The 23618-nt window shown below is 41.1% G+C and overlaps 1 protein-coding gene across 1 annotated transcript in view; it reads left to right on the plus strand.

Annotated features, from left to right (window-relative positions):
- The first annotated feature begins 10216 nt into the window (after window positions 1-10216).
- Window positions 10217-23618, plus strand: part of STK17A (serine/threonine kinase 17a) — a 60453-nt gene continuing 47051 nt past the window's right edge. Inside the window, exon 1 of the mRNA XM_026702280.2 lies at window positions 10217-10564. Within this exon, the coding sequence (XP_026558065.1) occupies window positions 10404-10564 (161 nt within the window). The 5' untranslated portion in view covers window positions 10217-10403. The remainder of the gene's footprint in view (window positions 10565-23618) is intronic.

The following is a 23618-nucleotide window of genomic DNA, read 5'->3' on the forward strand; positions in this document are numbered from 1 at the left end:
ATCATCACACCAGCTGTAGCAACAAAGCCAGAAATATCATACACACAATTTCTAGACAAAGGGGAATCTGAACAATGGGAAAAGAAATTTTCAGCAGTTTTTGACCAAGGATTTTGGAGAGTCCCAGATGGCAGACCTATAGCCCCACGACGTCTCCTTAGGCTAATCTGTTAAAGATTACATAAAAAGGGACATTGTGGCACACAAGCTATGGTGGATGCCATCAGGAGGGTATGGTATGCACCTGGAGCCTATAGTGAGGCTACCAGAGTTGCCACAACATGCCAAACCTGCCAAGCAAATAATACCTCCTCCAGAAAAACAATTCATGAAGGAGGAAGACCCTGGGCACAGAAACCATTTGAAAAGATCCAAATGGATTATATACAATTACCTAAGGCAAATGGGTATCAATATGCTCTTGTCTGTAAGGACCAACTAACTCACTGGGTAGAGGCCTTCCCATGCCGCCATGCGACTGCCCTAGAAACAGCCAGACATCTCCTTAAGGATATTGTGCCTAGGTTTGGGGTTCCCACCATTCTGGACATGGATAGGGGAAAACATTTTATAGCACAAGTCCTCACCCATATATTTCAGGCTCTAGGCATTACTCAAAACCTCCATGTACCCTATTCTCCCACTTCCTCAGGAGCCGTGGAACGAGCTAACAGGGAGATAAAAACCATACTGGGTAAACTTTGTCAGGAGACACACCTCTCCTGGCCACAAGTGCTCCCAATTGCCCTCTTTTATCTCAGAACTAGACCGAGACAAGACATAGGTATTTCCCCCTTTGAAATACTTTTTGGTCGGCCTCCTGATACCTTACAAGGTCTCGATCCTCATTCCCTCTGCCTAGATAGGGGGGATATGGTTCTCTCTTCTTATCTTACAGCCCTGCAAAAGAGACTACAGACCATCTGGACCCAGAGTGCGCTGACACAGACCCTGCCCCTGGAAGAAGCCCTGCATCCATATGAGCCAGGAGATTGGGTGTGGATCAAGTTCTTCACCAGAACCTCACCCCTACAACCCAGGTGGAAAGGACCTTACCAAGTTTTACTGACTACTCACACTGCCATAAAGATCGCAGAACGAGACTCTTGGATACATTGGACACATGCAAAGCCAGCAGTCATAGACCACAGCCAAACTCCACCACAACCAATCCCACCCATCAAACTCAAGAAAAATCTGGACACAGATCAATGGACACTTGCAGCATTCTTCAACACCATTGAACCAAACAACTCTGAGGAACCAAGGACAATCATTGAATTACACAAAATTGGACTCCCAGGTGCTGAGTTATAACACTCATTTATATTATATATATATATATATATATATATATATATATATATATATATATTATATATATATATATATATATATTACCTTCTCCATTTTTTTTCCTTTTTTTTTAACAAAGAGACTTTTATAATTTTTGATACTTGACCTATACCGTTTTTCTCATTTTTCACATTGTACAAATAAAAAGAAAAGAGTGGGGGAGGAGGGAAGAAAAGGAATCTAGCAATGGGAAACATGAAATGCAATATATACTATGTGTTATTATTTTCTGTAACAATTATAATACTTGTAACACAAGCAACTGCGTTCCTGGAACCAAAGCTTATCCCAGAGAAAGGAAACATATGGGAATATTTAGCAAGAGAAATACTCAACACCACTAACTTTTGCCTAGCAGGAGGGAAATCAGTCAAGGATATCTTAACCACATGCCTAATGGGAGTAGCAACTAGGCCACATAACATCATTAACTACACCACATTTAGAAACCTTCCTGACTCCTACGAAAGCATTTTTAGCTGGGGCCACTCTACAAAAACCAAGGACCACACCATGTACACCTTACACATTGCTGCAGTAACCACCTCTGAGAGATGCTTTAATGTCACTGGGTGCAGCTCACCTAGGGTCACAGAATGCATCAGTCTTAGCAACACAGAACTAAAATGCAACTATACAGAGACCATATCATTTTCATATAGTTACCTGAAGCTCCCACCAGGATGGTTTTTCCTTTGTGGCTTAAAAGCCTACTCATACCTTCCTGCAAATGCCACAAATGGCCCCTGCACCTTGGGAAGGTTAACCATGCTTATGCCATCCTTACAGAGACGACACAGGAGAGCCTTCCAAACCCTAGACTCAGACTGTGATTCCAAAGTCTCCCTTCCCACAAAAACAGAATACATCTCATTGGCAATATCCTTGGTAGGGGTACCTGGATTGGCAGTGCAAAATTCTAAAAATTTGAATAGACTAGCATGTACCCTGGCAAAAAGCTTGAATTCGACCTCCCATGCCCTGGATGCCCTTAACAGAGAACTGAGGGAGGTCAGAGAAGCCACTCTGGAGAATAGGGCAGCAATAGACTTCCTTCTCTTGAAGCATAACTATGGCTGTGAAACGTTCAAAGGGATGTGTTGCTTCAATCTGAACAAAACCTCAGAACTCGTAGGAAGGGACATCCACCACGTGAAAGAGCTAGCTCAAAATATTAGCCAGGAGCAATCATTCCTGGACTTTTCATGGCTCTTCTCATGGATGCCAGATCTCCATTGGTGCAAAATTCTCATAACAACCACAGTCAACATTTGTGTCTTTGGAGCACTCATGTGTTGCCTCTGTCAGTGCATACCACCCTGCCTCAGCTGCCTAAAGGCCTGTATTCCCTCTAAAAGGAGAAAATTTAAAAAGGGGCAGGCAGCCATGATGATGATACAGATTGGTCATGAATACCAAGTATACCCAGACATTCAATCAGAAACCACCCCTTAGAGAAGAAAAAAAAAGGAAGGATTGTGGAAAGGGAACTTCACAAGGACAGTGGTGACACCCAAGCAGGAAAAGCCTGAGGGGAACATCAGGCCAGCCATAGAACAAACTTGCATAGGAAAAGAAATTTAATTAAAAAAAGTATTGAAAGAAGCCCCCTAGACAAAAGCCAAGTAATTAAGAAAGCTAGGGAAACAAAGAAAAGAAAACCCTTACAGGACATGCCAAATCAGCAAAACAAACAGACAAAAGACACAGAATAAATTGCATAGGAAACAGACAGGAGATTGCCAGAAAACAAATAGAAAAACCCATTACAAAAGGTAAAAGAGATTAAGAAAGAACCGATAAGGCAATCAAGCCGCCCTGCGGAGTTTATTTTCTGCACCTCGCTAAGTATGCCTTCCGGCAAAAATTAAACTCGGACAGGATTTTAATATCTAAACATTAAACACTAAATGAACATTCACACACAAAGGGAGGAAAAAAGTATAAAGAACCAGGGATGTACCATTCGAAGTTAGCTAGCTAGCCCCAGAAACGCAGCTGCGCTGTCTCTTGCCTTCCTGAAAATAAAAAGATCCGGCTTTCAAGCAGTTGTCTGAATCCTTGCACCAGAACTCTCCCAGCAGGAAAATTCGAATCCTTGAAGAAAGGCACTTTGACAGCCTTTCAACACCATAGTTATCCAAACTTTCTGCCAATTAGTTTAGAAAAAACAGTAGCTTATTTCTTACTCATTCCAAGGTGAACTAAAAGCTTCCTGGTATCCCAAGCCTACAGGATTTTTTTTTAAATGAGCTTGTTGCAGTATTCTGAGATAAAACAGATTAGCTGTTCTTGTGGTGATATCAGTCATTTTTCAGTTATGCTAGTTTATCATACTGTTTTTCTGCTTCCATTTTTGCTCAGCTGCATGAGTCCACAAAATTCAGAAATCTCTTGTGGGAAGTATATCCCAAAAGCACAGTGCCAGAAACCTCGCAGAACCAGAAACTTCATAAAACAGTGCCAAGAAACTTAAGCCAGCACTTCTCCCTTTAAGAAAACCAAGAATCACCAGGTGAAAAAAAAAACTCAGAGCAGCCCTGCTAACAGAGCCGACAATAAAAAAACCTAAGATAAAGAGAATCAGGCTAAAAATAACTCACCAAAGCAAAACTCCCTTTTTCCTGTCCTGACAAATCAACCCCCAGGATAGGAAAGACAAAGGTCTTGGGACAGGATTAACCCATTAAGGCAGGAAGACAGAATCCAGGGCAATCATTTTGACTAGAAGCACACAAATAAACACATCAAGCTGCTGGAGTTTCAAAAGGGAATTAAGCATAAAAGGGTCAAACACACACACCCCAATCTGCTTGCAAGCCAGGAATGCTCAAGCTGTGTCATTACTGTTGTGGAGTGGCGGTAGATACGAGGCAGACACAGAACTAACAGCGAAAAGGCTTTATTCAATGAATAAAGGGCTGCCGTGACTGCCGGGGCTAACAGGCAGTCAGCTGGCGGCAAAAGCTGATGCCGTTTGACAGCTCCTTTTATAGCCAGCTGTCAAACGGCATCAACCAATGGGAGCGAATGGCACTCCCACCAGAAACGCGGACCGGATTGGGAACTGTCATCAGTTCAATTAATATAACACTCCTTTCCCCCAGCCAGGAGCATACGTAGTTCTTTAGATAGGCCGGCCGCCTGCGCTGGTGGCTGGATCGCCTTAGTCCGGGTGGATCTTCAGCCAGGCAGGAGTCCTTCGCCTCTTGGGTTGTGCTGGAGCTTGCAGGAGCTGGAGTTTCATCAATGAGTGCCTCTGCCAGAGGATCAGGTGGCAGTCCAGGTAGGCTCCTTCGCTTGGCTCGCTCCGGGAAAGTCTCAACGCTCGGTGGGTAGACCGGTTCGCTTGGCGGGAGTCTCAGCACTCGGGTGGGTAGACTGGTTCGCTTGGCGGGAAAGTCTCAGCGCTTGATGGGTAGACCAGTTCACTTGGCGGGCAGTGGGGGTTGTTGGCAGCCACTCTCCAACACCTTCTCAGCTGGTCAATGTGCCGGCGCCAGGTACGACCATCGTCCAGGAGCACCCTGTAGGACTTAGGCCCAGTTATAGCCGCGACTTGCCCTGGCACCCATAAGGGATGGCCAGAGTAATTCCTTGCACACACCAGGTCATGCAGGGTGAACTCCCTGGCCTGGCTGTCAGATGCCAAAGGGGTGACTGGGGTGTAATGGGGGTGCAGCCTATCCAGGGTGGTTCTAAGGCATCTGCCCATAAGGAGCTCTGCAGGGGATTTATTGGTGGTGGTACAGGGGGTTGTGTGCTGGGTCAGTAGGTACCTGGAAAGTTTGGAGTGCCAGTCAATTGGGCCAAACCTCTCCAGGGCCTCCTTTACTGACCTGACTGCCCTTTCAGCCATCCCGTTACTAGCAGGGTGAAAAGGGGCTGTGAGGGCATGCCTGATGCCCAGGTTGGCTGCAAAGACCTCAAATTCGCAAGAGGTGAACTGGGGGCCATTGTTAGATACAATGGTGTCTGGGAGGCCATGGGTGACAAATACTCTCGTTAGGGCTTTTGTGATAGCAAGAGTAGTTGTGGAGGGCAGCAGGGCCAGGTCTATCCACTTTGAAAAAGAATCCACAATGACTAGGAAAGCTCACCCATGCACAGGGCCTGCCAGATCAATGTGCAGCCGGGACCAAAGGGCCCCAGCGTCTTCCCACCTGGCAGGAGTAGATGATGGTGGAGCTGGCCTGGTAACCTGGCATGATTGGCACGTGCTTACCCAGCTGGAGATCTGGGCATCCATGCCTGGCTACCATATGTAGCTGCGGGCCAGGGCCTTCATCCTGACGATCCCTGGATGGCCTTCGTGCAGGACCTTTAAGACTGGCCCTTGTAGTTTAGCAGGGATGACAACCCTTGTCCTCCACAGCAAACAACCCTGTAGGGATGACAGCTCCTGCTGGCGAGTCTTGAAAGGCAGGAATTCAGGGGTGTAATGAATTGCTGGCCACCCCCTCCCCACCCAGTCCAGAACTTGGGCGATTACCTTGTCCCTTGAGGAGTGAGCAGCAATGTCACGGGCAGTAATGGGCAGGTTGAGATCATTGACCTCGAAGATAGCGTGGATGGGTGCAGGATCTTCAACCAGAACAGGCAGAGGGCAACGACTGAGGGCATCAGCGTGGCACAGGTTCTTCCCCAGATGATGAATCAATGTGTAAGAATAAGCAGCCAGGAAGAGGGTCCATCTGGTCATCCTGGGGATAGAACCTGAGGGGTTTGTTTGTCCCCAGACAAAAGGCCTAACAGTGGTTTGTGATTTGTTATTAGTTCGAAATGGTGCCCATAGAGGAATTCATGAAATTTTTTAACAGCAGCAACTGCAGCCAAAGCCTCTTTGTCAATTTGGCTGTAGTTTCGTTCTGCTGAAGAGAAGGTTCTTGAGAAAAAGGCAATTGGTGCCTCAGAGCCATTTGGCAGCCTGTGGCTCAGAACAGCCCCTACGCCAAAGGGGAAGCATCTGCAGCCAGGACTAAAGGTAGCTGCTGATTGAACTGAATTAATACTGCATTGGAAGTGAGCAAGGACTTGACTGATTGGAAGGCATGGGCTTCCCTTGGTCCCCAATGCCAGGGGGATTGTTTGTCCAAAAGTCTGTGCAGAGGTTCTGCTATGGAGGCTTTGTAAGGAAGGAATGCAGCATAGAAATTTAAAAGCCCTAAGAAGGCTTGGAGCTCAGTCTTGTTGGAAGATGTGGGTGTCTCGTGGATAGCCCTGACTTTGGACTCAATTGGGTGTATACCAGAGGCGTCAATTCTATAACCTAAAAAGTCCACTTGCTTAGCGGCAATGATGCACTTATCCCCTTTACGTTTAAGGCCATGCTGTCTGAAACGCTCAAGGACTGCTCTGACTCTATGTATTAGTTGTGGTTTGTCAATGGCTGAAACCAAAATGTCATCAAAATAGGGGACTACGCCTGGGAGTCCTTGGAGAAGCCTCTCCATTAGAGATTGAAAAATCCCAGGGGCTACACTTATGCCAAACTGGAGGCGCCTGCACTTAAATGCACCCCTATGGGTGACTATGGTTTGTAATTCTGCAGTTTGGTCATCTACAGGGAACTGTTGGTAGGCCTGTGACATATCTAATTTTGCGAAAATATTCCCAGGCTCAAAGGAATGTAAAAGATGTTGGATGACAGGGACAGGGTAGGCGCTGATTTGCAGGAACCTATTCAGGGACGTCTTGTAATCAGCGCAGATTCTCACGCTGTCGTCTTTCTTAAGTGGCTTCGACTGTGGAGGTTTCCCATTTCGCAAAATCTACTGGCTCTAATACCCCTTGCTTTAGTAATTTATCTAGCTCCATATCCAATTTGGGGCAGATAGCAAAGGGTACCCTATGAGGTTTCAGACGGATGGGAGTTGCCTGTGGGTCTACATTGAATGAAATTGGGGTACCAGAGTAACACCCCAAACCTTTGCTGAATACATCAGAATAGTCTCTGAATAGGGTATCTACTTCAGAGGCTGAAACCAATTATGCTGAGACCAAGAGCAGGGAACCAGTCTAATCCTAGCAAACTAGGGAGGGCACCATCTACCACTACTAAAGGCAAGTGGCCTTTAAAGTTTTTTAATTGGATTAAAAACTTGCCTTTCCTGAGGACTGGGATGGTCCTGCCTTGGTAATCATGCAGAGTCAGGTGGCAGTTAAGGAGCTTCTTCTTAGACATCCTTGGAAGCATCTTCTTTAGAGTTTCCCAGGAGATGATGGAAAGTGCAGAGCCTGTGTCAACTTCCATTTTGCAGGGCTTACCTTCTAAAGAGACAAAAATACTTATTTTGTTAGAGCCTGTGGTAGTATGATCTGAGTGGTAACAGGTATAGCAGTCCTCAACTTGCCTTTGGAAAATAGGAGTAGGCTGAGGTCTTTGTGGAAAAGTTTTCCCCGGCTTGGCAGACCTTAACTAGATGGCCCTTTTTCTGACAATTCAGGCAAATGGCATTCCTGAATCTGCAGGATGCCCTGAGATGGGTTCCCCCACAGCTTAGGCAAATGGGTTGCTGCCTGGGGGTAAAGTTGGTTTTTTGTCTTGGTTCTTCTGGAGGGGGCTTCTGTTGTCTGAGGCAGTTTACCTCGATTGGGTCCTCAGAACTCTCATCTAGGGAGACTTCATCAAAATGAATAATTGAGCTGCCTTGTCTAATGGGGTTCCCCTGTATTTCTGCTGCTGACAGAGCAGATAGCTCAGCAGCTTGTGATTCCTCGATGGCTACAGCTAGGGTTAAATCCTTTTTGGCTAGCAATCATCTTTGAAGTCTCAGGTTCTTGACCCCACAAACAATTTGATTGAGAAGCATATCCTCTAGGTAATCCCTGAAGCCACATTGTAGAGCAGCTGACCGTAAGGCTGCCACATACTCACTAACTGACTCCCCGTCAGACTGCATTCTCCTCCTGAAAGCGTGTCTCCTAGCAATTTGGGATGGCTTAGGGGAGTAGTGACTGGAGAGGATTTCCTGTAACTCCTCCCAGGGGACAGCCCTAACAGAACACAGAGCGACCAGAGCCATGGCAGTGTCAAAAAATGCAGCTCCGCAGAAGCTTAGGAAATAGGATTTCTTCCTATGATCTGTGGCGTCCGTGAGGTCTATCACATCCAGGAAGCAGATGAAGCGAGTTCTATAAGATTCCCACATCTCGGCTGTCGGCTTGAAGGGTGGGAACGCAGGATTTGAAGTCATCGTGTGGTGGCAGCGTCTATCTCCTCAGCTGGGGAGGTTTAAACTTTGAGCTCTCGAAGAGTGCCAGCGGCTGTGCCTGTCAGGCGGCGTCTGTCTCCTCAGCTGGGGAGGGTTTGAACTTCGTGCTCGCAGAGAGCGTCTGCGGCTGGGACAATCAGCTTGCGGTGGCTTCGGCTCTTTTTGTAGTGACTGAGCTCAGCTGTTTTTTGTCCGGTCGCCTCTTATTTGTATCCCGCCCTTGTCGCCAGTGTTGTGGAGCAGTGGTAGATACAAGGCAGACACAGCTAACAGCGAAAAGGCTTTATTCAATGAAAAAGGGTTGCCGCAGCTGCATAACTCCTTTTCTTGCCTTCCTGAATTAAAGGATCCTTTTTCTGGCAGCTGGCTTATTTTTTCTCAGCATTGGAGACTGCTTCCCAGCTGGGAAACAAACTCAAGAAATTTATTCCAACACCTTTTAAAGTTATAGTTCAACTCAGTTTGCATATAGACTGTCTCCCTCAGGTCAAAAGGAACCCTGCTGCAATCGTCCTGCAAAAGGTTTCCAGTGTATTGTCCACTTCCTTGCATTGAATGGCTATTCTCCTTTGGTCACTGTACAGACAAGGCTGCTGCTTACACATCTGGACCCTGGATCCCAATTGCCTTCTTGGGATAAACTCATCCCCAGCACCTTTTCCTTAGCCTGTGTTCTCTCCCAAGGGATTATCAGTTTACCCTCTCCTGGCTCCTCAGTTTGTTTGCATCCTCTGAAGATGCCTGGGTGAATTCACCCTGTGCTGTCAAGCGTGTTCTGTGGCTGAGTAGGATCAATCCAAGCCCTGGGGGTGGGGTGGGGTGTGGGGCGGATGCCATATTGCCATCTTGTCAAGCCCTTAAATCTGTTGCCTCCAAAGTCAGGCTTCCTGGGAAAATCTGAGTTTGCATGTTGCTGATGAGAATTTGAGAGATAATTTATGAGAGACATTTTGACCTTTGAAAAAGGACTTCTTTGCATCTCCCCCCAAAATAATTTGATCAAAGTAAAAAAAAAAACATTCATTAAAGGGGGGTGTTAAGTCTTTTTGTAGGTTACAGAAGCAAATGATACATTTAGTATATGTAATACGTCAGGAAGCAAGTCATACAATAAAATATATTAATTGCATGTCACACTTGAGCAAGAGGAAACATTGATTCTGGATAAAGTTTCAAAGGTGGTAAATTTGTGGATTACATTCTTTCCCAAATGGGTTGTTGTATCTTTCTTAAAATTTGCAAGTATATTCAAGGACTTTCAGAATGCGATCTTTATGGTTTGGTGCTGAAATGACAAATTCTTGCGTATCAAAGGAGAAAAGGACATGTTTTTCTGAAATTAATCTCCAATAGTTAGGCTTTGGATAGTTTCCTCCAAAAATTCCTTCCCGGTTGAAGATTAGTTGCGTTTTTGTACACATGCATGTTGTGCAGTATGGTAGTTCGGTCTTCGTGCAGCTGTCGAATTTTTTGGCACTACATCGCTAGGTGGCGATGTCTGGCCACCGGCCTGTAGCGTCAGTACGGTTACGGCTCCGATGTCACTCGCAGCACGTCCCGCCCTCCTTTTTCTTCCCTGCAGGTAAGGCGTTTGGGCGGTGTCAGTTGTAGCAAGAAGAGGAGGAGTCCGCGGGAGGGCGTGGCGATCGTTCGCGGTTCTCTGCTGTTGCTGTTGCTCTTCCCAGAACTACTGTCACCTGCCCATCGCTGCTGCTTCGAAAGTGAAACGCGAAGCGAGGCGGGTGCTTTGGCTTGGCAGCGAAAAGCAGGTAAAAGAAAAAGAGAAGCCGCGGGAGCTGCTCTCCTCGCCGCCTTCTCGGACTTTAACTAGCCATGAGTTCGGACCAAAAGCCGCCGCCGCGGTCTTCTTCCCGCAATAGCCGAGTGCCTTGTCCACAGCAGCGCAGTGGACTCCTGACTGAGATTCAGATGCCCCTTCTCACCGAGCCCTTCGAGGCCCGCTATACCCTCAGCCTCGGCCGCGAACTCGGCAGGTAAGTCGGGCAGGAGAGAGACACGGACAATACGGAGGGCGCCCTTTTGCCTCCGCATTCTTCTTTTTTTCCGGAGATGTGCTGGGTTTGGGTCCAAATGACCATATGGCATTGGAGTCTTCTCGAGACGTAGCAAAAGCGGGGAGACCTCGAGAAAGGAATGAGAAAAAACGGTGAGGGACGGGCGGTGGAAAAAGCGAGAAAAACCTTACAAAAAACCTACAAAAGTATTTGGGGAGACCAAAATTGTGCCTGGACCCAATCCCCTTTGGACACTAAGTGTGCTTTTCTTCAAACCACTAGTAACCCACATCTAATTTTTACACAACTTTTCCTCGGCTTTTCCTTACTGTCCCTAATTCAGCCTTGTATCCAGGGCTGGAACATCCAAACTTAGGTGTTCTTTATCTTGAGAAGTCCGTAAAGGTGAACAAGGCATATACAAGGCTGTATATGCAGACAAGTATGTACTATAAATAGTTGCTGTGGTTTCCGGTGATAATATTTGCTAGTAAGTAAAGAAAATCTCACCAGTATTACCATCCCCACTTAGCCTGGTTGATGCTCACTGGGGCTATGAGGATTATAGTCCAAATTAATTATTATCTAATTTATGCTCACTTTGCTACTCAAGCAAATAATCAGATTGCAAAGGAAATACATTCCAAATTGTTACAGAAATGTGGAATTGTCGTTTATGAGTGAGCCAGAGAAATAAATCAAACCTTTCCTTTTTAACCATTCTGGGTCATAATTTTGATGGAGCTGTGGGGAAAAAACCAAGAGAGGATGGGAAGCCCTTTCAGCATGTTTGTTTTCAATCTTTCATAAACCTAAATAGCTGAGAGTTGTTACTGTTTACATTGGCAATTTTATCTCTCCAACCCATATGAACAGTGTGAAATATAGAATAGGGTAAACTTGAGATTGGCCTATAAAAGTATCATAGATTCCATTCCTGAAAAAAATCATCTTAAAGGAAATTAAGGTAATAAATTCTCTATGATACAATATGGATGCTTTTTTGTCAAAGTAACCATTTCATCTATTTATCTGAAGTAAAATGCAGTGGGGCTCTCACAAACTTGTATATTTCTGTGACTGAGTGTAAAATATTAAGCATTTTTCAAGTAGAAAAATAAACTGTTATCTTTAGTCTTAAATGGAGATGATTTAAGTTTTATGTATAGAAAAAAGGCATCATTCATATGTGATCTAATATAAAAAGATTGCTGTATATGATATATTTTTCTGTCTTAACTGGATATTTCTGTCAGAGGCATCTCTAAAACTGTGATGTCAGAAACTATATCAGGATGATCAGGAACTTTTCTCTCATTTGCTTTAAATAATCAAGTCTAAGGTTATTTAGTGATTCAGACTTTGTTCAGGCCTTCAGCAGTTGTCTCGTCATTAATGCCTATGGACCCAAGACTCTTGTAAATTAAAGGGCTAAAGATAAGAGACAAGCTTGAGAGGGTTTAATCTGAGTCAGAAGAAATAAATACAACCAGCATGGCATTTTAAAAATTTATTTGTTGGATCAAACTCTGGCTTTGGTTTGTTTAAATGTTATGCTTAATATAGCAACATTCTTTTTTTAAATTTATGAAGCTACTCATAGACAATATTTCTGTGCATGGTTTTTTGTGTACAGAGGTTATTTAATTATATATGTATGTTCTAATAAAATACTTCATTTTATCTGATTTGCTAACTAATATGCTATTTTTGGATGTATTAGACGAAGTTAAACTACTACTTAACAGAAAATGGCATAAATAAAAGCATAAATAAAGGTAAAATGATCTTTGATACTGGAAATGGCATACATAATGTAGCAAATTACAGTGATCATATATTTGAACTTCAAATGAATCTACAGTCAGTTTCATGGAACAACTTAAATTTTACAGAGCATACTTATTAAATTGCTGTACAATATTTAATATTCTTGTGGAAATTTAAGTGACAGTTCATAATTATATATACAATTGGAAAAATGATTTTTCTATACTCACAAAACTAGTCAGAGATTAGTGCAGATACAGCTTTCTTAGTCCTAGGGCACATGTGAAATTTTGAAAGCATATGGTAGACTTATTAAAACAACTGCCTAAATAGCCATTCAATATTCCATCATAGTACAATATCTAGGAAACCAGGATCTGTAAGAATATATCAGAATTAAATGGCTGGCTGACCTTCAGCTTCACATAAAGCTTGAGAACAGATTTACTTTATTTATTGGCCATGAAATGATCCTATTTTGCTATTAGAATTTTAACTTAATCTATACATTCATACATTATTTGTATGAGATAGATTTTAACATTATAGCAAGTAGGAATTCATGTTACAGTTATAGAAAAGTTAAAATTATATATAGAAAGATGACAATAAGTTGTTTTATTATACTGTAGTATAAGTAATTTTTACTATATTATAGTATATCTAAGTAATTGCCATTAGTATTGGTGAATAGGCTGAGTTCATATTGCACAAAATTGTAATGTATGTTTTCTTTCTTTTTTTATAATATATTTTTTTATTGTTTACAACTGTAAATATACAATGGGGCTGCCGTTTTGGCATTACATATACCATATACACAAAGATATTACTAAACCATTAACTTTCACATTATTGATACAGTATTTGCTTTTTGGTTCTATTCATTCTGTCTGTTTTTCTCCCAACCTTCCCTTTTTTTGTAGCCACTGATAAAACTTATACCATGTTTCATAGTAAGCTGATTCTTGAATTCTTTATTCTTCAATTTTAAGGTTAACCTATCTGATTCTGCACAAGCCATTATTTTCTTTATTTGTCTTTCTGGTAATATGGTTTCATTTTTCCAATACTGCACATATATCATTGCCATTGTCAAAACATGTAGGATTAAATATCCTATATCTTTCCTATACTCTTCTATCATTAGTCCCAGGAGAAATAATTCTGGTTTAAACAGGATATATTCTCCCACCATTTGTTCTACCCAAGTTTGTATCAATCTCCAGGATTTTTTTTTGAAAATTTACATGTCCATCGCATGTGGTAGAATGTACTTGACAGTTCCTTACATTTCCAGCATTCTGGGGATAAGTTTTTATACATTCTGGCAAGCCTTGCTGTATGGAGGTGCCATCTGTAAAACATCTTGTAAAGGTTTTTCTTATAGGCTGTGGCCATTGTGAATTTCCTATTATTTGTCCAGAGATTCTCCCATTTAATCAGTTCAATATTGTGTCTAAAATTTCTTGCCCATGCCACCGTTGTTTCTTTGACATGTTCTTCTTCTAATTTGTATTCTAATAGATATTTATATAGCATTTTAATTAATTTGTCATAAGTCCCAATCAGCAGTTTATTTGATGTTGTTAAATCTTTGTTAATGCCCCATGTTTTCTTATCCTGTGTATATCTCATCTGTAAGTAGGACCACCATTCCAAATTTACCCCTTGTGTTTTCAGTTCTAATCTAGTTCTCAGTTCTACTTGTTCATTTAGTATGTCTCCTATTGGTGACAATTTTCTCCAAATTTATCAAATTTGGGTGTACTAGTGCTTCTAATGTGGAGATCCATATAGGGGGTTTCCATATAATTTTGGTATTTAATTTTATTCCATACTGTTAATAATGCCTGTCTTATATAATGTCTCTGGAAGTATTTATGTGCTGTGCCTTATTCATATCACAGAAAGGCATGACAGCCCACTTGGATATCATGACCTTCCAATTTTAACAGTCTTTTATTTCTTAGTGTAATCCATTCCTTTAACTACATAAGTATTGTTGCGTGGTAGTATAGTTCCCATTCAGGGATGCCAAAACCTCCTTTTTCTTTGGTATCTTGCATTGCTTTCAGCTTGATTATCAGCCCCTTTCCTGCCAGATGAATTTTGGTTCATATTTTAAAAAGTTTTTCTCTAATTTTATAAGAATATTTTGGAATAAGAAGAGTATTTTTGGTAGTATATTCATTTTTAGAATGGCTATCCTGCCCATTAAGGAAAGTTGCAAATTCTTCCATCTTTCTAAATCCTTTTTAGAAAGGATAAATTGGTCTATAGTTTTGGATTAATGTCTGATGTGTCTCCTCCTTTGGAATCAGCACTATATTAGCTTTCTTCCATGATGGTGGCATCTTTGCTTCTGTCAGAACGGCATTATATACCTCTAGAAACATTGAGCCAAGACTATCCTGAAGTTCTTTATACAATTCTGATGGCAGTCCATCAGGCCCTGGAGCTTTGTTGTTCTTTTGTTTTTGGATGGGTTCTATTAGTTTCAGCATTCTTATTTCTTCATTAAGCATATCCTTTATTTCTTCTGGTATTTTTGGCAATTTGGCCTTGTCCAAATATTGTTGGATTTTTTTCCTCTGAATGGCCTCAGCTTTTTTTATATAGCTACTCGTAAAAAGCCTGAATTATATATTTTTTTCTTCATTTTGGTAGCAGAAGTTTCCCTTTTCATCTTGTAATTTGTGGATCCATTTCTTTTCTTTCTGTTTCTTCAGTTTATATGCTAGCACCTTCCCAGTTTATTTGCATTTTCAAAGAAATTTTGGTTTGCTTTTTTTATATACTGTGCCAATTCTACTTTTCCTAAAATGGCCAACTTATGTTTAATTAGTTCCATTTTTTTCTTTTAGAATTCTGTTTTGTGGCTTCTTTGTAGCTCTGCCTCTAGATTCCTATATTTCTCTTCCAGCTCATTTGTTTTTTGTCTCTTGGTTTTTCTTTTTCTAGCCATAGCTGAGGTAGCATCCCCTCTTATGAATGCCTTCGTCATGTCCCATAAGTTTTGTATGGATGTGTGTCATATTTTCTGTCATATTTTCTTTAAAGAAAAATCCCAATCCCTTGTTTGTCCTCTGGATGAAATCTTCATCCTTTAGAATTGCTCGGTTAAGTGTTCATCATTGGCTTTTCCTTTGTCCTTCAAGTAATTCTCATGGGATTATGGTCTGCCCAAAGGTTGGTGTCTATTTCTACCTCTTTCGTTTCCAAGATTAGTTCCATCAACATGCAAACCATATCAATTCTTGACTAGGACTCGTATCTGTTATAATAGAAAGTGTCTGTTATAATAGAAAGTGTATTGTTTTCTCTCCTGGCTCCTCTCTCACCATGAATCTTGAATATTTAGCTCTTCTGCTATTTGGAAAAACATTCTGGGCAGTATCCTTTTAATTCCTTTTCTTTTTTTTCCACTTTTGTAATCTAATTTCTTGTCTATTATGGCATTAAAGTCTCCCAATATACATATTTTGTCACACTTTAACTCTCGAATAATACTGTGCAATTTCTTATAGAATTTTTCGTGTCCCCATTTGGTGCATATATTTTGACTAGTAATACCTTTTTTTTGTTCAATGTTATTTCTACAATCAATATCCTTCCCTCTTCATCTTGATATATTTGTTTAGCCTTGATGGTTTCTGTACAATGCTACCCCTCTTTTCTTCTGTTGTGCTAGCGCTATGAAAAGTTTCCCCAGTCTAGGGTATTCCAATATCTGTTTCTGTTGGTTGTTGATATGTACCTCTTGTAGCGCAATTATGTCTGGGTTCAGTTGTTGTAATTCATTAAAAATGTTCTTCCTTTTCTTTTTTTTTTAGAAAAAACTTTATTAATTTTACTTTTAAAAAACAACAACACAGCTACAAATTATATACAACAAAAAGACATACAGGTCTTGGCATAGGCCAAGAGGGAAAGAGAGGAAGGCTTGAGAGAGGAAAGATGGAAAGGTAAGGGAAGGGGGGGAAAGAGTAGGGAAAACAATTATAATAAAACCATATTTTTTGTGGCTGTCTGTAAGGACCTTTCTTCTTCAAAACTATCGTCGGCGGTGCTTTTTTTTATCTCTGCTTTGGAGGCCCTCGGCCTTAATTTTCCTAGAAGTGATCTATCTTTGGCTTAGCCAATTATACAAAGGATTCCAATTGCTATAGTAGATTGAGGATTCTTTATTTTTTAATGCTTGGGTTAGTTTGTCCATTTTGGTGCATTGTAAAATTTTCTGAATAACCATAAGTTCAGTGGGGATAGAGGGTAGTTTCCAGCACTGGGCAAATGCCAGTCTGGCCGCGGTTAAGATATGGATTGTAATATACTTCAATTTTTGGATATTTGTTTATCAAAAATTCCTAGAAGGAAGGACCCTGGTTTGTACTCAATTTGTTCCTTGGTTATTTCCTCTAGCCAGTGCCTAATTTTTTGCCAATACTTCTGGGTTTCCTTGCATGACCACCACATGTGGAAGAAGATACCTTCTATGTTTTGACATTTCCAACATTTGGGGCTCGTGTTGGGGTGCATCTTTGCCAATCTCGAAGGGGGCAGGTGCCATCTATAAAACATTTTATATGAATTTTCTTTATAAGCTGCTGATTTTGTGATCTTAATGTTCCTGTTCCAGATCTTTTCCCATTCTGCTAGGGTAATGCTCCGACCCACGTTTCTGCTCCATGCAAAAAAAAAAATGTTCTTCCTTTTCTGGGGGGAGTTTAACCCATTGATGTTCATTGATATTAACTTTGTTTCCTCATATAGCTGTATGAAAAAATCCTGCACAGTTTACAGTTTACGGTTTATGGTTTATGACATTTTTTTGGATAGGCCATTGATTTTATGATATTTTATGCTAACTGCTATGCAAATATTGTTATATTTAAATCAATACTGGTGGTTTTTAAGTGAAAAGCATACGCTTTTTGCAATTTGGTGCTGTTTGGATGGGGATTGTGAATTTTCTTGCATGCTTACAATGCATGCAATGACTATGAAAACAGATTAACTGATGCATAACCAGTGGCATACGTGTTGCAATTACTAAGGCCCTGAAAAGGACAGTTTAGGTAAACTAAACATGGTTACTAATATGAAATTGGCCAGCCCTTATTGCTTATCACCAGGCAGCATCAGTTTGGCATAGACTGTATAAGCCTTTGCACGTTATCTTTGGTGACAATGTGGTGCCAGGCTGCAATAATGGATTCAATCAGTTCCTGCTTGGTCTTTGGATGCTTCTTGCTTATGTTGTAACCAATCTTGGCCCAAAAGTTCTCAGTTGGGTTCAAATCCAGGCTCTGAGCTGGCCAATCCAGGAGTTGAGCACCATGCTTCTTCATCCACTGCTGGACAGACTTGGCTTGATGACAAGGAACATTGTCATCCTGGAAGTAAAAGTCCTTCCCTACAATTTGCTGAGCTGAAGGGAGCATGGTCTTTTCCAGGACTTCAACATACTGCTTGGAATTCATGATTCCCTGCACGATTTGTATCAACCAATACCGGAAGCAGCAATCATCACGTGCAATGGATGCTTCACAGATAGATTCAGGCAATATGGCCTAAATTCTTCAGCTGGAAATCTTCGGACATACTTATTGCACTGATTCCCAGTCAAGTAGAAATTGTTCTCATCACTGATGATGACTTTGGCCCACTGTTCATTGGTCCACTTGGCATACTTGTTGGCCCACGAACATTGACGAGAGTACTGAGCGCCTGTGAGCAAAGGTTTACTTCGAGCCCTGCAGCCATTGAGCCCTCTGACAAGCAGTCTGTGACGACTGTGCTTGTGCACATTTTTACATCATATGTTTCACCCCAAATTCTTGTAATCTGAGGTGAGGTGAGCTTCCTGTCAGCCATTGAAATGCGTTGCAGAGCCCAATCTTGCCGTTTTGTTGACTTTCTTGGTCTTCCAGAGTGGAGCCTGTCATCAACTGAATCAATTATTTGATATTTTTTCAACCACTCTGCTCACTGTGGTGCGATAGCATTTCACTCTCTTGGCTATTTCTGTAGAGGAGTAATTCTTCGTGAAGCACAATGATGCAATGCCATTGTTCAGTACTGGTGAAAGCAAAGGTCTTCATCCTTGCCCGCAGCCAGAGCTAAATTAAATTTCTTGATGCTTTTCATGCCTATTTATAGTCAGAGAATATGAAAACATTGATTGGCTCATAGATTTAGCCTCTGTGCATTTTGATTGGTCAGCCAAAGCTTGCTGCTGATTGGCTACTTTTGATCCTAACATTCTCAAAAATGCAAGCTGTGTTTGAGAGAGGGGAGGAGCTGGTATCACGAGGGTACGGTCTGCAATCGAGCTCTAAGATTGCAGCCGATATCTTCACCCCTGACCGGTCCAAACGGACCTAAACCGTCCTGTAGGGATGGTCATCGTGAAGGGCATATCCTGTGGATCCCAGGGACATCGCAAAGTCCCTGGTTGATCCAGGAGAAGTCCTTTTTGCCGGCAGCGGAGAGGCAGCCCCAAAGCTGCTGAAGTCGGGACAGCTCCGGAAAGGAAGAGGCTGAAAGAGAAAGTGTGTCGGCTGGGTGAGAATCCTTTTTTTTATTAACATTTTGAGGCTTGAAAGGACACTCTGAGTATAAGAAGAAACCTGTGAGATTTTTGACAAAACTGAATAAGCGGCGACTTTTAAAGGGAGACGTCAAAGTGAGGCTTGGCTATTTTTTTCCTTACTTTTTTTTCTTTTTTTTACTGGACTTTATTGTGACTTAGTAGATAACCGGACTGAATTTTCTTTTATATATATATTTACTTTCTTATTCTCCTTCTTGATTTCTTAATTTTTTTTTAGACTAGAGGCTCCCTTTGGTTATTTTTCTTTTTATATATACATGTATATATTTTCTTTTCTTTTTTTAACCTCAATTACGTTTTCCTGGGAGGAGGGGGAAAGTGGGAACTAAGAAACTTTGTAACACTGCCAACTAGAGGCTTGAAAATATTTTACTTGAAGTGGAGAGAACTGTGAAAGACTCTTTCTCAAGGACATTCCAACTTGATAAGATAGAGAGAAGAGCACGGCAGAATATTATTACAGGTGTTCTTCTGGACTTCTATCAACAATTTAACACCTGAGGTTTGGCTTTGAAGCTTGTGGAGAAGAGTCATAATAAGAGCCTTGGACAATTAAACAAAGTGCAGTGTGTTTTCTTATCTTCTTTTAGTTGTGCTACCCCTCCTTACCAGCTTTACTGTAAACTTTTATTTTAGCAATATTTTTATTTTTGCTTTTTATTTTAAAGGGAAAGCCTGAGAATTTTTCTCCTTTTTTTTCCTTTTTCCATTGGGATTTTTGCTTTTTCCATCCATGCTCTTGGATTATTTTGGTTTTTTTTTATTATTGAGATTTTTTAATTGGATTAAGGTATGAAGAACCTGAAGAAATTTTTCTTTTCTTTTGTTCTTTTTTTATTATTATTATTGGGCTTTTTCCTTCTTTTTATTTTTATCCTTTATTGTGGATTATTTCATAATCGGATTAGGGTCCAGAAGAACCCAAAGAATCTTTTCCTTTCTTTTTCTCTTTTCCTTTTACCATTGGGCTTTTTACTATTGGGCATTTCCATTTTGGATTATAATTGGCTACCTTACCAATTGAATTAAAGTTTAATAGAATTTGAAGATCTTGAATCATTTAAAATGAGTAGGAAACTCATACCCTCTGGCATCTCTACCTCTACTTCTGCCTCATCATCATCTGGAGGACAACGTTTAATCCAGGCAATGTTAAAGCAAGACAAAGAATAAGAAAAAGTGACTTTACAGATGATTATGCAAGGAATCCAAGATCTTAAGATAAAATCAGATACTATTGAACAAAGAATAGAGAACATTGAACAAAAAACAGGGAAGACCGATGAAAAAGTGGAAAATGTTCAACAAATGATAGTGAAGTATGATGAGAGATTCCAAAAAATTGAAGAAGGTAAACAAAGAGAGAAGATTGGAAATATCGATAGCAGACTAACAGTGGTTGAACAAGATAAAAGTGGGATGCTGAAGTGGGAGATGGAGAGGTCAGAATTCTATCTCAGATTTCAAAACATAGAGGAAGAAAAAGGACAAAATTTGGCTGCGATAATGATAGAAATTCTGGCTGATGCTTTGGAAATAACAGAGGAAAAGATGATGGATGGAGTAGATGAGGTATACTGAATTCTTACAAAATATGTGATGAGAAATAATTTACCAAGAGAAGTCCACATCAGATTTACCAAAAAATCCATCAAAACACAAATATTACAAGCGGTAAGAGAGAAGACGTTGAAATATAAAGGCAAAGAGATCACTTCCGGTAGCAGGACAGGGACGTCCAGCTGTGGCTTTCGAACACCTCTTCTCGCGTTTGGAGGGATCCCCAGTGGATACACGAAACCCGTAGAGCTTCGTGTCAGAATAGAGGACCCCCGGGTTGCTGTTTGGGGGAAGGCAACTCCCCAGCAATGAAGGAAGAGCCTCTGAGACCAGCGCGATTGAGCCAGCTGCCAGCTAATGGCGGCTCCAAAGTCTGGTCTGTCACTGAACTGATGAAGCAAAAAGTGACAGCCTGAAGGATCTGAGCAGAAAAGGGCAGAAGGACTACAAAAGCCGTGAGAGAGATCGGTCTGACTCTCCCTGTTTCATTGTGAGTAACAGTGGGGGAAGCTGGAGACAAGCGGCTTGAAAAGCAGTTTGAAAAGTGAAAGGGGGATAAATGCGGATAGAATGGCTCGACACTTAAAGTGAAAATGTGGATTGGAGCGTTTGGAAGAAGATTGTCGAGGAGAGAAAAAGGCGGTGGGAAATTTAAGAAGCTCGGGAGTGGATTGCCATCTGGGATCAGCGCCTGAGAAGACTAGAAGACTAGGAGAGGATTATAGCTGCGAAGGAGGGCAGAGCGAGCGGCAGAGAGCGAGATAGTGACGCACTGACTTTTATACGCAAGGTCCTTTCCTTTTAGCATCACTGCCTACAAAACTGATTTCTAAAGTGATCGATCTGAGGCGGACGCCCAAAGTGACTGTGGACTGACAATTGCTGGCAGAAGGGAAGAAGAAGAGGGAAGAAGAAGAAGGAAGAGACAGACGGAAGCCTGGCAAAGACTGATCGCTGAGCGCTGAGAGCAATTAGTCAGCACTTCCTCCCTTGGTGCGCCCAGGAGGAAAGACTATAAGACTAAAACGCCAGCCCCAACTCAGACTTGTTTTTCTATGGAACTAATCCCACAGATACGTGCCTAGTGATTCCCCAAAATTGAAAAGACTCTTTTCCTCCTGCACTCTTTCTCTCTCTCCCTTTCTCTCTTGGTCTTTCCTTTCTTTCTATAATAGTTATAAATACAAGTATAAAGGCAAAGTGCTTGTTATAGTTATTAGGGTTTACTGATTAGACTCTCTTGGATATAGAAAAATTTTAAGGTCTGTTAAATAGGGTTGTCTCAGATGAATTGGAACCTTAAATATTAATATACATTATAGGACAAAGGTATATATAGAGTGAGAAATTCTAGAGTTGGTTGTTTGCTTTAAACAAGTTTGATTTGATATGGTAATGATTTATTAGGGGTAAAATACAATTAACTCTGGTATATGAACTTAATATAGAGAATAATACATAATACATAATATTTGATTACATTCTATTGTACAGCATCTACTGTATAGTATTGTATAGTATCTGATAACACTCTATTGAACTGGAATTTAACTTGCCTAAATGACAGATTGGGCCGAAGAAAGAGATCTAAAATAACTTGGTGTGTAAGTTTAGCAAATAGACTTGTAATCACACTTAAAGGGTTATTACATCGAATGGTGATTTGGGATAATATTCTTAACATTGTCCAATTGCAAAAACAAATCTTATCAGAGATGACTTCCACAACAACCACGGCCCTGAAAACAGGAAGGAAGAACACCCAGACCTTGATGACAACTCTGGCAACTGCCTCCCCAACAACGCAGAAAACTATAGAAGAGACCTTGACAGGAGAAAAACAACCGACTGTCACTAATGCCAATCTACAAGCGACATTATTATCGCTGCAAGAATCAATGTCTAGAATGCAGGAGATTATGATTAGGAATCACAATGAGACCAGAGCCGATATTAGCGAACTGAAGGAAGAAATGGGTAAATTAAAAGAGGAGATGAGAGCAGATATACAGAGAGTTGAAGATAAGGTTGGGACAATGCAATTGGCCATGGAAAGAACTGAATTAAAAATAAAAGAAATAGAGAGGAGGACAGAACAAGCGGAGAGGAACCTAGAAAGGACTGAGGAAGACTTTAAAAATGTTAATAGAGAAATGGAAGATTCCTTGGTCCAACTTGAGATGGACAGAGCAGCTGCATACCTAAGGTTCCAAAACGTGGCGGAATCCAAAAATGAAGAACTAGAGCAATTAATGGCAGGTTTGTTGGCTGATCTAGTTGAAAAAGAGAAAGATGACTTACTCAAAGAATTCGATGAAATCTATAGGGTGAACACCAGTTACGCAAGGTGTCACAATTGCCCAAGGGAGATCCATATCCGCTTTTCAAGAAGATGCGTGAGAGACCTAATACTTAGAAAGGCCAGAGATGAGAGAATATTATATAAGGGCAAAGAGATCATAGTTCTTAAGCAGATTCCAAGAAAAGTGAGGGCCATAAGGCAAGAATATAAATTTTTAGCCAATTACTTAAATAAAAACGAAATCTCATTCAAATGGCTAATCCCAGAAGGGATGCTAATATCGTGGAAGGGAAGAAAAATTAAAATAGATTCAATAGAACAAGCACAAGACTTCCTAGAACAGCTAACAACCACGGAGGATCAACACACTAGGGAGGAAACCCAAAGGAACATGCAGGAAGATCATATCCGCCATAGGAACAAAGAAGAAAGATCTGTCCAAACTCAAAGGAAAGACAACTTACAACAAGAAAGAGAAGAAACAACTGCATATGAACCACAAGAAGAGAGCCGTATAGTTACGAGACAAAAAGCGAGGCAGACTTAAGTAAATGGACGAAGGAAGGAAAATTCTTTCCATCAATATAAACGGCCTAAATTCAAGAGCTAAAAGGAAAAGGATTCTAACCAAACTAATAAAACAAAATGTTGATATAATTTGCATACAAGAAACACACATTAGGAAAAGTGAGGAGAAATTCCTAGATTGTCGAAACTGGAAAATTATTTACAGCACCAGCAGATAAACACAAAAATAAAGGTATTGCAATCTATGTGAGAGATGA

This window comes from Pseudonaja textilis, chromosome Z (assembly GCF_049901715.1).
Source record: "Pseudonaja textilis isolate UNSWEBS1 chromosome Z, rPseTex1.2, whole genome shotgun sequence".
In the NCBI taxonomy this organism is placed as follows: Eukaryota; Metazoa; Chordata; class Lepidosauria; order Squamata; family Elapidae; genus Pseudonaja; species Pseudonaja textilis.